At 39.7% G+C, this 14,503-nt stretch overlaps 1 protein-coding gene across 1 annotated transcript; it reads right to left on the bottom strand.

Moving 5' to 3' along the window:
* Positions 1-4,346: 4,346 nt before the first annotated feature.
* On the bottom strand, positions 4,347-11,372 carry L1TD1 (LINE1 type transposase domain containing 1). The gene is made up of 2 exons (XM_036445162.2): positions 10,306-11,372; positions 4,347-6,037 (listed from the first exon to the last, which is right to left on the bottom strand). The coding sequence occupies exons 1-2, from the start codon at positions 11,278-11,280 to the stop codon at positions 4,592-4,594; spliced, it is 2,421 nt and encodes an 806-aa protein (XP_036301055.1). The 5' UTR covers positions 11,281-11,372; the 3' UTR covers positions 4,347-4,591.
* Between the last annotated feature and the right edge of the window lie 3,131 nt (positions 11,373-14,503).

Raw genomic sequence — 14,503 nt, forward strand, 5'->3', positions numbered from 1 at the left:
AATTTTGTGTTTTAATTTGGAAAGGATGAGAAAAAAAAGCTTAATATAAGTATCTTCTAGACTTCCCAGTTGAAGAGAATAATGTTCTTAGGAAATAACATCTTTAGGAGACTTGACTGGGGTAGGTAAACATATAATACAATATAGACATCATATTATAGAATTGTACACCGAAAGCCTATATTATCTTATTAAACAATGTCATCCCTGTAAATTCAATAAAAATTAAAAAAAATTCTCCCAAAGATGGGCAGAATTCAACACAGCCTGTGCAGGAGTAGGACTATAATCATGCTGTGAGAAACTATTAAGTTCCAGAAAAAAATAACATCATGAATATAATTAATGTTTTTAATTTCATTGGCTTTGCAGCTTTGTTTGAAATTCGGTTATAAGACTGTTTACATTTTACAGTTTGTATAAGAGCTTTAAGCCCAAGGAATTTAAAATTACACAAAACTTGGCTGGCATAAGTAACTTTTTAATAAAAAATTTTATAACAATCTCTCTCTTTAAAAAAAGTCAGGCAGACCTGCAAGATCTTGGAGTAGGCAGGCATCCTACTGCTGGACCTTGAGAGACACCTCGTTGGCTTTAGCATACAAGGTTAAGTAGGTATCTGGCCTGGCTCCTCATCTGTGCACCCCACTGAATAGTCAGACCCATCCATTTGTGCACCTGGAGACTGCCACTCCCAAGGCCGTTTTTGTTTGCAGTCTGTCCTGATGCGGCCAAGGTGGTGGGCTGCCAATGGTCATCTCATCAGGGGCAAATGAAAGTTTTGTGACTAAGAACATCTGGCTGCCTTGGCTGGGTAGCTCAGTTAATTAGAATGTCATATCGACAAACTGAGTTTTTGGGTTTGATTCCCAGTCAATAAACATACAGGCATCAACCAATGAATGCATAAGTGGAAAAACTCAGTGCTTTTTCTCTCAAATAAATAATAAAACAAAAAGCATTTGGCTGGCATCCCCACTGTCCTTTGGAGTAAGAAGACCCGAAAACTTTGCCTATCTCTCAAACAAATCTTGTTTAGATAGTGTTTTAGAAGGGAAAGACAGCTGCCAATCATGTTGATGGGACAGGCCCACTTTTACCAGATGAACTATACTTGCATAATTCAAAGGTTTTAGAAAAGCATTCACCCATTGAGGGTAAAAACTGAAGCAATCATGAAGGCAAGGAATTTTCCAGGGATGCTCCATTCCTATCTTTATTATATCCACACAAATATTCAAAGTATAAACACATTTAGTCTAAAACTTGTGGAGTCAAGTCATGCTGCTAGATGTTAGATGTTGGCCTATTTTAAGTATGTCTGATGAATACTGAGGGTTGTCTAGATGTGCTCGAAACTTCAACTTTTGTGCCTGTAAAAGTTCCAGTACAGTGTTTATTTTAAAGGTATTAAGCACTCTTGCTTATATTCTCTCAATCTTACGTATGGCACAACTAACTATAAAGCATTCATGATCTTGGTACTGAACAGGAAAATTTCATCAGAGTGTTTACGTCTGTATTGTTTTATTATTTCAAAAGTTTAAATAAGATGTCTACTCATTGTTCTGTCTATAATAGCAATTCTCATGGTGTGCTAGGGAAGGTGAAGAAATTCCTTCGACTTCCTGCAGAAATTAAGGGTGGTGCCATCATTAAAGAGTGAACAGTAGCCAAGACCGGTTTGGCTCAATGGATTGAGAGTTGGCTTGGGGACTGAAGGGTCCCGGGTTCGATTCTGGTCAAGGGCATGTACCTTGGTTGCAGGCATATCCCCAGTAGGGGGTGTGCAAGAGGCAGCTGGTCGATGACTCTCTCTCATCGATGTTTCTAACTCTCTATCTCTCTCCCTTCCTCTCTGTACAAAATCAATAAAAAATATATTAAAAAAAATAAAATTAAATTTAAAAAAAAGTAAAGAGTGAACAGTAGTGATGTCTTTGTGTGTGTGTGTTTAGCTCTAAAACCAAAAAGAGGAGAAAAAGATGCGGACACACAGTTCCAAATCAAGCCTGAGAAACACTGAGGCAAGAAACCTATTTGCCAGTTCAAGGTCCCAAGATTTCTGTGTTTCCAGAATTAAAGCTGATACATTCTGTGGCTTTGGAATTATGGACCAAAATACCCTTTTATTCTCTTTACCTTGGCAGGTAGAGCAGATCTATAAAGCTTAAAAGGTTTTCTTGAATCTGGAAACAATCCGTTTGAGCTAAGAAGTTGGGACTTTGCTTTCAAAGTGGAAATCTTAAAAGAAAGGACTGCATGAAGAATCCTGCCAGATGGAGACCCCTCCAGATGCCTTAAATGTAGGCGGTAGCTCTTTGGGCAGGAAACAGGCTTGCTGAAGAGACTTTGGAAAAGCACTGACCCATGAGGGCAGTGGTTCTCAACCTTTCTAATGCCTGGACCCTTTAGTACAGTTCCTTGTGTTGTGGTGACCCCCAATCATAAATTTCCATTGCTACTTCATAACTGTAATTTTGCCTGTTAATGAATCATACTGTAAATATCTGTGTTTTTTCAATGGTCTTAGGCGACCCTGCTAGCGGTTCTCAACCCACAGGTTGAGTGCTGCTGCTGTAGAGCCCGCGTACAACCTGAGGACACAGGTTGTGGGCCTGAGTACAATATGGGGAAGCATAGGGAAGGCAGTTTTCAAAAATAGAGGTTTTATGGGGTGACCCCAGAGTGATTGGATCTTAATTTCCTAGGGCAGGTTATGAGTGCTCACATCCAGGACCATTAACTTCTCATCTAAGGTTTTGAGCCAGCTGTGTGTTGTTCTTGGGCATCTAGGCTGGAACCTTTGAAATACCAGAATACTCCTCCAAGGGGGCACTCAAGAGCACATTATCTTATGAAAGTAGAGAACCAGCACTTAGGGCCAGCTACAAACAGGTGACAGGGAGCACTAGGGAGTTCCTTGTGGGACTAACAGCTGTCTTGAGTGCGGTCACATAAATCTACACAAGAGGTCAAATTGCAGCACACACACGTGAGTGCATACTAGTGCCTGGTGGACTTAGTGAAGCCTGTATTCTTGTGTAGGAAGCTAAATAGCCCCCAAAGATAGTCTCCCATTGGGGCTATGGAGGCTTTTGCAGATAAAATGTATATAAAGCAATATCGACCTCCTGATTCTTATACTGTAGTCTTATGTAAGATATTGCAAGGGGGGGAAGAGTAAAAGTTATGTGGGACTGTTGTATTTTTGAACTTCTTGCTAAATATTTCACAAGGGCAAAAAGTAAAAAAGAGAGGGGGTAAAACCTCCAAGCCACAAAGAACAAAGCAATGGAGAGTAGAGAAAGATAATGTGGTGGGTAGTTCTCTGACCCACCCACCCACATCCAAGCCAAATGAAAACAGCCTTCTCTTTCTCATTCCAATCTGCAAAGGTGAAAATGGCAATCCGCCTGTTCTGCCTCTGTAGGGCAGGAAGCAGGATGTCCCGTCTACTGAGGCATCCTATGTTGGGCACAAATATCACCTCACAAAACACTTACAGAAAGCTTGTAAGGAATTAACTAGTTACAGAGTAAGAAGCCTGAGATTATAGAGAACTTAGTAATTTCCCTGGAGCTACACAGAAGAGCTCAAAGCTAGGTCTGCTGACAGGGCATTTAAAAGAACCATTTTGTAGAAGGTCCTTGAAGACCAGAGTTAGGACTGAGCTGAGAAAGGAGAGGCTAGTTTCAACTGCTGGAGGATACTTTTACTTATTTAGGTAAACTGAATATATGCAATGAACCCTTGTAATAAAAGTTATGAAACAGTTATATCATCTCCACTTCTTCTTGTAAAGCAATTCATATTAAAAACTGAGAAAAAGATCTGGCCGGTTTGGCTCAGTGGATAAGTGTCGGCCTGCAGACTCAATGATCCCAGGTTCGGTTCTAGTCAAGGACATGTACCTTGGTTGCAGGCACATCCCCAGTGGGGGTGTGTGCAGGAGGCAGCTGATTGATGTTTCTATTTCCCTCTCCCTCTTTTCTTTAAAAAAAAAAACACCTTTTTTTTTTTTTACAGAAAGGGAGAGGAACAGAGAGCTAGAAACACTGATGAGAAAGAACCATTGATCAGCTGCCTCCTGCACCCCCCACTGGAGACTGGGGATGTGCCCGCAACCAAGGTACATGCCCCTGAGCAGAACTGAACCTGGGACCCTTCAGTTCACAGGCCGACGCTCTATCCACTGAGCCAATCAGGTTTTGATTGGCTCTTCCTCTATTAAGAAAAAACAAAAACACAACTGAGAAAAAGCTAATAGCTAGCATTAGGGAAGAGATTTAATCTCACCACTGAATGGATTTATGAAATGTAAAAACATTTAAACCAGAAAAGAAAAATGTTTAATAAGCAAATACATATTGAATTAAAAAGTTTATTTAAGATTCATATTACAAATGATATTTGTACTTAAATTTACTAAAACATAGGCACTATTTGTAATCTTCCTTTCTCCTCATCCCCAAGTATACTGTTAGCTGTCAATCTTTTGTTTGGTAAAATTGTGACATATTAGTTTTCCTTGATTTTGAGGGTGTGGGGGAAAAAATATATTGTATGTGTTTACAGTGACCCTGGATTGTTAAAATATATCCTCCAGTGATTCTTTCAAAGAGGGTATGCAAGAAATAAACTTTCTGAATTCTTCAATACAAAAAAATACCTTTGTTTGACCCTCAAAATCAAATGCCAGTTTGGCTGGATATAAGATCCTGGGGTTAAAGCCTTTTTCCTTCAGACCTTTTATGATACTGCCCCATTGACTTCTAGCATCCAAAGTATCCAATGATAAGTCTGCTGTCATTCGGATTCTTCTTCCTCTGTAGGTTACCTCTTTTTTCTTTCTGGAAGCAGTTATGATTTTTTCTCTATCACTAGAACTGCCAAATTTCACTAAGATGTGTCTAGGAGTGGGTCTCTTTTCATCTATTTTACTAGGTACTCGAAAGGCACTGACAATGTCCAGACCTGACCTTTTATTAAGCTCTGCAAAGTTTTCTTCAATTATTTCCTTAATTATTTCCTCTGCTCCATTCCCTTTATTATCTTTTTCTGGAATTCCTATCAAACGGATGTTTGAGCTTCTGGATCTATCCTCTACATCTCTTATTTGTTCTTTAATTATTATCTGTTGGGCCATTTGCCTTGTATCCTTAGAGAAATCTTCAATTCGATCTTCTAGATTATTTATTTTCTCTTTAAGTATGTCTATTCTAACACTCAGTGTAGATAGTTTTTTATTTCCAGGATGGTAATTTTTAATATCTCTAATCTCCTCTTTTATCTCTCTGAATGAATTAATTACACTTCTCCTAAAGTTCTCTTCTGTTTCTTGTAGCAAGTCTGTTTCCTTAGATGTTAGTTTATGTTTCACCAATTTTTCTTCCTCAGAATCTGAAGCCACGTAAGAGCAGGGAAGTTCTTTAAGTAAATGTGAGGCCTCTTTTTCCTCAGTCTGGGAGGTAGTCTCTTCTCCTTCAGACTCCTCTTCTTCTGGCCACGGTAAGTACAGTTCCCTTTCCCACTCTGAGTTTTCTCCATCCTGTAGCTCATAAAGATCATAGTCATCCTCTTCAGTAAAACTATTATCCAATTCCTCATTGTTTTTTTCAACTCCATGTGCCATCGTATAATACTGCAAGTTTGAGTTCTGTTTGTGACATAATACTGAAGCATTTTCATCTTCCGGTCCTGAAGACCCGTCCTCTTGATCCAATTCTGAAACCTCTTCCTCCTCCCCTAGCTCTGAGACCTCTCCTTCCTCCTTCAACTCAGAAGCCTCTTGCTCTAGCCCTGAAGCCTCTTCTCCCTCCTCCAAATCTAAAGCCTCTTCTTCCTCTTCTAGCTCTGAGGCCTCTTCCTCCTCCAGGGCTTCTTTTTCCTTAGAGTTGGAAGCCTCTTCCTCGTGAATTTCTAAGCTTTTTACCTCCTCTGGCTCAGCAACCTTTACCTCTTTAGTAAATAGAAAGCTCAAGCCATCACTGGTTGCTGCCACAGATCCATAGTTAGAGGCTATGTGAGTTTTGTTCTGAAAGTTGAAAGAAAAAAAAAAGATTGTTAAATCATGTTAAATCTTTTAAGGCAGTAAATCCTTTAATTCTGTAAATACCTAGAATATTATTTATTTATTTATACATATACTTTTTATTTTAGAGAAGGGAGAGGGAGAGATAGAAACTTCAATGATGAGAATCACTGATTGGCTGCCTTCTGCATACCCATCACTGGGATCGAGGCCCGCAATCCCGGGCATGTGCCCTTGGCCAGAATCGAACTCAGGACCAGTCAGTCTGAGGGCCAAACTGGTTAGGGCCCTAGAATATTATTTAAATGATTTTTTTCTTAAAGGCTTGGATTCCCCCAAACAAGTTGTTTCTACTATGGTCATCTGTCACAACTGCAATTACTCGTGTAGTATTTGCAACAGATTTCCGTGCGGTTGTGTATACTGTATTCCTTCCATAGTCCCAACCATTAGTACTTCAATAATGACTTGTATTAGTGAATGGCTGGTTATATTTAGGGATAGAGACCTTATTATCTAACTTTAGGAAAATTATAAAACAACAGAAATCCACATTTAGCACCCTCCCCCCACGCATTTACTTTTTAAAATTTAAAAGCAAATTTAAAGTTTTTAAAAGATCCCACTTGCAGTTCAAACTCTAGCCATATTAATTACAAGGAAAATATGTTTTGGTTAGTACAAGCTCAATTCATTTCAGATTTGTTCAAATCCAGTCTCCACATGTGCTACCATACCAGCCTCAATATTCCCTCTAAAACAAGATCTGACCATAGCACTACTTTTGTCTGTTGTAAGGGTTAAGAAAGGAAATTTAGGTACTGAGTTGAGGCAAGTCTGCAAGATACCGTATTTTTCGGGCCATAAAATGCACTTTTTCTTCCCCAGAAGGGGGGGGGGAGGTCCCTGCGTCTTATGGTCCAAATATAGCCTACACATATACTTAAAAAAAAAAGTTTTTTTACTTGCCCGGCTCTGTGTGGTCTCTGTGCTTGCCCGGCTCTAAAATGGTTCTAAATGCTGCTGTTTACTTTACAGGGTTGATTACATGTGTTTATGACTGTGATGTTGGGTTTTAATGCACATAAAATATTTTAGGACACTATTTGTTTCAGAATCTTTTTTTCTTCATTTCCCTTCTCTAAAAACTGGTGCGTCTTATGGTCCGAAAAATACGGTATATGTGGGCTCAACATTTAGAACACTTTTTGGCCCTGAGTTTTTTCACTCCTTGCTCTGTGTACTGGAAAAGAACGCCCTATTTGTGACTGATTGGTTCCTATTTGTTCAGTATCCCCATCTCCAGAACAGGTTAAGTTCCTTCTGTTTATATTTTTGGAGAACAGCAATATCTGAGATTAAATGTTTATTCTTTTTTAAAAAAATATTTTTATTGATTTTTTTTTTACGGAGAGAAGGGATAGTCAGAAACATCGATGAAAGAGAAACATCGATCAGCTGCCTCCTGCACACCCCCTACCATGTGCAACCAATATACATGCCCCTGACTGGAATTGAACCTGGGACCCTTCAGTCCACAGACCAACGCTCCATCCATTGAGCCAAACCAGTTTTGGCTAAATGTTTATTCTTAAATAGTAAATTTGTTTATCCAAGTGTATCTTCAAATTCTAGACTTTCGTTTTGCAGAGGTTGAACTTGAAAATGTTAGGACAGGGGAAGTATATGCTCTTTTGAGAACCTGTCAAAAATATTAGCCAGTTTAGCTCAGTGGATAGAGCATCAGACTGCAGACTGAAGGATGCTGGGTTCAATTCTGATCAAGTGTATATATGCCCCAGTTGCCTGTGTTGTGGGCTTGATCCCCAGTAGGGGACATGAAGGAGGCAGATGATCAAAGAGTCCCTCTCATCATTGGTATTTCTATCTCTCTCCCTCTCCCTTTCTCTCTGAAATTAATAAAAAAATATTTTAAAATACATATATTGGCTTACTAATATAGACTTCAAACAAATAAAGATATTGTATGCTCATGAATTGCAAGAATTAATATTGTTAAAATGACATACAACCCAGAGGAGTCTACAAATTCAAAGCAATTTCTATCAAAATTCCAAAGGCATTTTTCATGGACATGTTATCCTCAACTTTGCATGAAACCATACACAAATCTCAAATATACAAAGCAAACCTTGAGAAAAAGAACAAAGCTGGAGACACACTTCCTGATTTCAAACTATATGGTATTGACATAAAAACAGAGTAATGAGGCAGAAATGAACTCATGTATATATAGACAACTAATTTATGAAAAAGCCAAGAATCTACAATGGGCAAAGGATAGTCTAACATAATGGTTGGCAAACTCATTAGTCAACAGAGCCAAATATCAGCAGTACAGTAATTGAAATTTCTTAAAACTTAAACTTCTTATAACACCACTTCTTCAGAATAGTCTTGCCTAGGCTGTGGTAATTTGTGGACGAGCCACACTCAAGGGGCCAAAGAGCTGCATGTGGCTCTCGAGCCACAGTTTGCCAACCATGGGTTTAACATATGAAGGAAAGAGGGAGAAAGAGAAAAAAAGAATCTCTACAGAATACCTTTTAAGATTGAGATTATAAAAATAAATATTCAGAAAATAAGCTAAAGGGTTTTTAATGAATCAAGTATATGGGAACACAGCCTAATATGCTGTAAGAAGCAAAAGCCTTTACATATTGGAATGGGTAAAAGTTAGATATTAACATTAATGAACAACTAGTTGGGTTTTATTAAATAAAGTTCTATTTGCATTTCCCTGATTGCGAATAAAGAAAACTTAGCAGACTACTTGACACATTAAAAATTGAACTTAGCCCAGCCAGCCTAGCTCAGTGGTTGAGCACTGACCTATAAAACAGGAGCCAAGGTTCAATCCTCAGTCAGGGCACATAACCAGGTTGTGGGCTTGATCCCCAGTAGGGGGAGTGCAGGAGGCAGCCAATCAATGATCCTCTCACCAGTGATGTTTCTGTCTCTCTCCCATCCTCTCTGAATTCAATAAAAATATATTTAGAAAATGGAAGAAAAAATGGAATCTAATCACTGATACTTAATATTTCTGTTCTTATTCCCAGTACCAGGGCTATGTTAAATCCATTCAATTCTTTGTTTCATATTCCTCTTTTAATTATTTAAAAGCTATTTTTAAAAAGTAAATAAAATGCTATTTTCCTGATATTAGCTTTAAATATTTACCATGTATTTATTTATCAATGTCTAGTGTATGCACAATCTCCTCTAAAACTATTCAATCTCGCCCTAACCATTTGGTTCAGTGAATAGAGTGTCAGCCTGCAGACTGAAAGGTCCCAGATTGATTCCGGTGAAGGGCATGTATCTTGGTTGTGGGCAGGTGTGCAGGAGGCAGCTGATCCATGTTTCTAACTCTCTATCCATCTCTGTAAAAAATTCAATAAAATATATATTTTAAAACAAAAACATGCCCTAGCTGGTTTGGTTCAATGGATAAAGCATCAGCCTGTGGACTGAATGATCCCAGGTTCAATTCAGGCCAAGGGCACATACCTGGGTTGTGGCTCGATCCCCAGTAAGGGGCATGCAGGTGGCAGCCAATCAATGATTCTTTCTCATCATTGTTTCTCTCTCTCTCTCTCTCTTAAATCAATAAAATAAAATTTAAAAAACACAAAAAACCTATTTATTCTTACTTTTCCCAAACTTCCAATACCAATTTAATCATTGCTTTAACATCATGCTCTCACTTTTAACAATTTCTTAAAAATTGGTTTGAAAACCAACTACCCTGTTTCCCCAAAAATAAGACATCCTCAAAAAATAAGACCTACTTACAGGTTTCCTTCTGAGTGAAATAAAGGCACCCCCCCAAAAATAAGGCTCCCCAGGCTCTGTCTCAGAATGCTATTGCTAAACATGAGCGATTTGGTCCACTGATTCTGAAAGAAATGGAGTCACAAGAAATTCACCAGAAAATTCAGGAATTGGATTGTTATGATGTTTCAGAAGATGATGACATGATTGTCATTGAATAAATGAGTAAATTCTTGATACTGTAGGATTCAGTTTGTCTGGTTTGTGTTGGCAATACCATACTATTGCACCTTATACAGGTAATAAATTTCCTTTATTTTCATTTAACAATAAATGTGTACCATATTCTTCTTCATGGAAAAATAAGACATCCCCTGAAAATAAGACCTAGCGCATCTTTGAGAGCAAAAATTAATATAAGACACTGTCTTATTTTCAGGGAAACAGGGTAGATAAATACAGATTTGTATGCTTACCATTTTTTCTTGAATGCCGTATCTTTTTCCTCCTTTCTTCGTGTTTTTATTTTCTGGGAACGCCCCTTTCAGTAATTCTTTCATACTAGATTTTTGACTAATAAATTTCTTGAGGCTTTGCATGTCTGAAAAAGTCCTGATTTCACCATCACATTTAAATGCTAGCTTAACTTGGCATAAAATTTTTGGTTCAAAATAATTTTCCCTCAAAATGTTAAAGACATTACTCCATTGCTTACTAATGTCCAGTGTTGCCGATGAAAAGTCTGCTGCCAATGTTAGTATTGCTCCATCTTCTTTGGAGTCTTTTAGAACCTTCTCTTTATTTTTGAAGTTCTGAGGGATGTTTTCCTCTCTTGTTTCTTTGACTAATTCATCCTCTCCCTGCTCTTCCCCCTCATGCTCTCCTGTAACTTCTATATCAATGTTGCAGTTTCTACCTGTGTCATCTGTATTGCCTATGTCTTCTTCCATATTTTCTAGAACTTTATGATTTTGTGAATCATCCAGGGACAATTTCTTACCTTGGTTAGTAGAGTAGTCTTTACTTTGGTCTAATTTGCTACTGAGTTTATCTATTTCACTTCTTTTAAAAGTCAAATTTTCAATATCCTCAATATAGTTTTCTCCTTGTATTTTCTCTACCAATCCTCTTTTTATAGATGTGGTATCCTTTATTTGTTGCAACTCTTTTCTGGTATTGGGGTTCTTTGGATTTTCCATTTCAAGCATTGTACTTTTTACTCCTAAAATTTTCTTTAGGTCATTTTTAAGAGATTCCCTTACCTCTTCAACCATTAAGTCCATGTTTTCCATCAAGACTTTAAACTTATTCATAATAACTGCTGACAGGTCTTTGTATTTTAAATCCAATAATTGAACCATCTCTGTTTCTATCAACTGAATCATTTCCATGTGGAAGCTGCTTTCTAGTTTCTTTGCAAGTGTAGGAATTTCTGATTGTACACTGGACATGGTGAATATGTTAAGACTGGATTGTCTTTGTTTCCGGAAAAGTAATTCTGTTCTTGCACGCCTGCTATATTTTCCTTAAAATCTTTTTACAAAATCATCTGAAATATAAAAAAAATAAATTGCTTACTGAAAAATGCTTTAATCCCATGGAAGTTAATACCTGAATATACTAAATCATCCAAAAGTAGCTAAATAAAAACTGACTGGTTCACCATACCATTAACTTTATGTTAGTATTAAACAAATTACAATAAAATGTTTTTAAAAGTGCAGTATACCAAATTTTGAAAATCTAAGGTGATTTGGATGGGATCTTACACAAATGAAGCCCCCATTTTGATGAAGAGATTCACGTTAGGACTTGTCCTACTTTGTGCCCTTCCTTTCACAGGCTGGAAGCCCTCCAGGGCTGTCCGACTGTCACTCTCATGAACACTGCACTCTGCAGCAGTGAGCCCAGCTATGGCTGAGCACACTGACCACCAGGGGGCAGCTTCTGCATTGAGCATCTGCCCCATGGTGGTCTGTGCATGTCAGTGACTGGTCCTTCCACTGTTTGTTTCTGCATATTAGCCTTTTATTATATCAGATGTCCTGAAGAAAGTAGAATTAAATACTATGCCTCCTCCCACTTAACACAGGCCCTATTTTTGCTTGAGGAAACTTTTAGTTTGTTCATTTTTGTTTCATCATTCCCCTATACTGCACAAGTGCCTAACCTTGAAAGAGAAACTACCCCCACCCATTCTTTGATGAGAACTGGAATAGCACACTACAGACCCATTGGACAACACCTGGAATGCCAGTTCTCAATCTCCCTCTGCAAAGCCTCAAAGATAATCAGGTTTTACCAATTGAGTTTATTGCTGAAGTACTAACAATTATGTTACCCGCTGATTCATCATAGTTGTCAAGACCCAAAATGCTTGAACTTGCATATTTAAAAAGAAAAACTGCACCTCTTAAATATTTCATTGATTTTCCACAGAGGAAGGGAGAGGGATAGAGTTAGAAATGTCGATGAGAGAGAAACATCGACCAGCTACCTCCTGCACACCCTCTACTGGGGATGTGCCTGCATCCAATGTACATGCCCTTGACTGGAATCAAACCTGGCACCTTTCAGTCCACAGACCGATGCTCTATCCACTGAGCCAAACTGGTTTTGGCAAGACTGCACCTCTTTATGAGGATTTGGTGACTTATAGGAAGAAAGTGGCTGTGGGAGCACACTGACCACCAGGGGGCAGCTCCTGCATTGAGCATCTGCCCCCTAGTGGTCAGTGTGCATCATAGCAACCAGTCAATCAGCAGTTCTGGTTGTTCTGCCATTTGGTCTCTGGGCTTTTATTTATATATATATATATATATATATATATATATATATATATATATATATATATATATATATATATATATATATATATATATATATATGTGTGTGTGTGTGTGTGTGTGTGTGTGTGATTGAGGGAGGAACCAAGATGGTGACATAGCTAAATGCTGGTCCTCGGTGTCTCCCACTACCACATCAAAATTACAACTAAAATACAGAGCAACCATCGTGCAGAACTGCCTGAAAGCTGGTTGAATGGAAGTCCTACAACTAGAGAAGTAAAAAAGAAAGCTTAAACTGGTAGGAGAGGCAGAGTTGCAGGATGGGCTGGTACAACACCCACATGTACCATTTCCTTAACTGGGAGACTATCTTTGTGCACATCTGTGTGTGAGGAGCAAAGGGTACCAGCCCCACACCAGCCCCCCAGCCTAGTGTTCCAGATCTGGAAAAGAGATGTCCCTGCAACTACAAGGTATAAAACCAGTGGGGATTATGGCTGGAGATCAAGGTATTCCATTAAAAGGGCTAGCACAGCCAAAACTGGTTTGGCTCAGTGGATAGAGCATCGCCCTGTGGACTGAAAGGACCCAGGTTCGATTCCAGTCAAAGGCATGAACCTTAGTTGGGGGCACATCCTCAGTAGGGAGTGTGCAGGAGGCAGCTGATTGATGTTTCTCTCTTATTGATGTCTCTAACCACCCCTCTCCCTTCCTCTGTAAAAAAAAAATAATAATAATAAAATATATTAAAGAAATAAAAAATAAAAGAGCTAGCACACAAACTTTCCAGTATTTCCAGCATCAGGAGGCTTCCAGGTATGCAGACACATACAGGGAGGTACTGGATTGGCTGGTATTTGGGGCAGGAACTTGGGGGCAGCTTTCTCCCAGACAAGGGTGCTCCCAGGGGTCATTGATTCCATGCTGGGACCTCCTGTCATAAAGCTGATTGGCAGCCACATCTGACCTGGAGCATTATAAAGCCCAGAGCACACGGTTTGCTCCACCCTGGGGATTCTATGAAAATCCGCCCCACCCAATTTGCAGTCCCACCCAAAATGTTTACAGCAGTTTTTCCATATAAATGGCCTGTACTGCTGAAACCGGTTTGGCTCAGTTGGTAGTGTTGGTCTGCAGACCGAAGGGTTCCCAGGTTCGATTCCGGTCAAGGGCATGTACATTGGTTGCGGGCACATCCCAGGTAGGGGGTTTGTAAGAGGCAGCTGGTCAATATTTCTCTCTCATCGACGTTTCTAGCTCTCTATCTATCTCCCTTCCTCTCTGTAAAAAAATCAATATATTTAAATAAATAAATAAACGGCCTGTCCTGAGTCAGGCTCCAGACTTTGCTAAAATCTCTGGTGACAGCATGCCCCAAACGAATCAATAAAAGGCCCAAGACCTGGCACTAGTACCTGCCTACCTTGCTTTACAGGTGGGCCTTGCCTGGGCACCTCTAAGCCCAATATAAATAACAGCAATAGCAGAACTCGGCAGATCCCTCTGTAGCTCCTGTAAGGTGGCCCCAGGCAGTGGCCGACTTTGCACTTCCCTGTAGGAACTAGAGCCAGTGCACCCAATGGATAGCTTCAGATCACCATTGCAGATTACAACTCTATGCCTCTACACATTCAAGAGGCAGACTCAGTGGGTATTAAAGCCCCACTGAATCAGGCCCGGAGCAGCGGCTGCCAGGCTGGGAGCGGCCAGGCCCGAAGCAGCCGGTTCTGGTGCGGCCAGGCCCGGAGCAGCGGCTGCCAGGCTGGGAGCGGCCGGGCCCGGAGCAGCCGGGCCCAGAGCAGCTGGGTCGGGTGTGGCCAGGCCCGGAGCAGCAGCAGCCAAGTCCAGAGCAACTAGGTCGGGAGCGGCGGTGACCAGACCCGGA

Source organism: Pipistrellus kuhlii, unplaced genomic scaffold (genome assembly GCF_014108245.1).
Source record: "Pipistrellus kuhlii isolate mPipKuh1 unplaced genomic scaffold, mPipKuh1.p scaffold_m20_p_2, whole genome shotgun sequence".
NCBI classification, from domain to species: Eukaryota; Metazoa; Chordata; class Mammalia; order Chiroptera; family Vespertilionidae; genus Pipistrellus; species Pipistrellus kuhlii.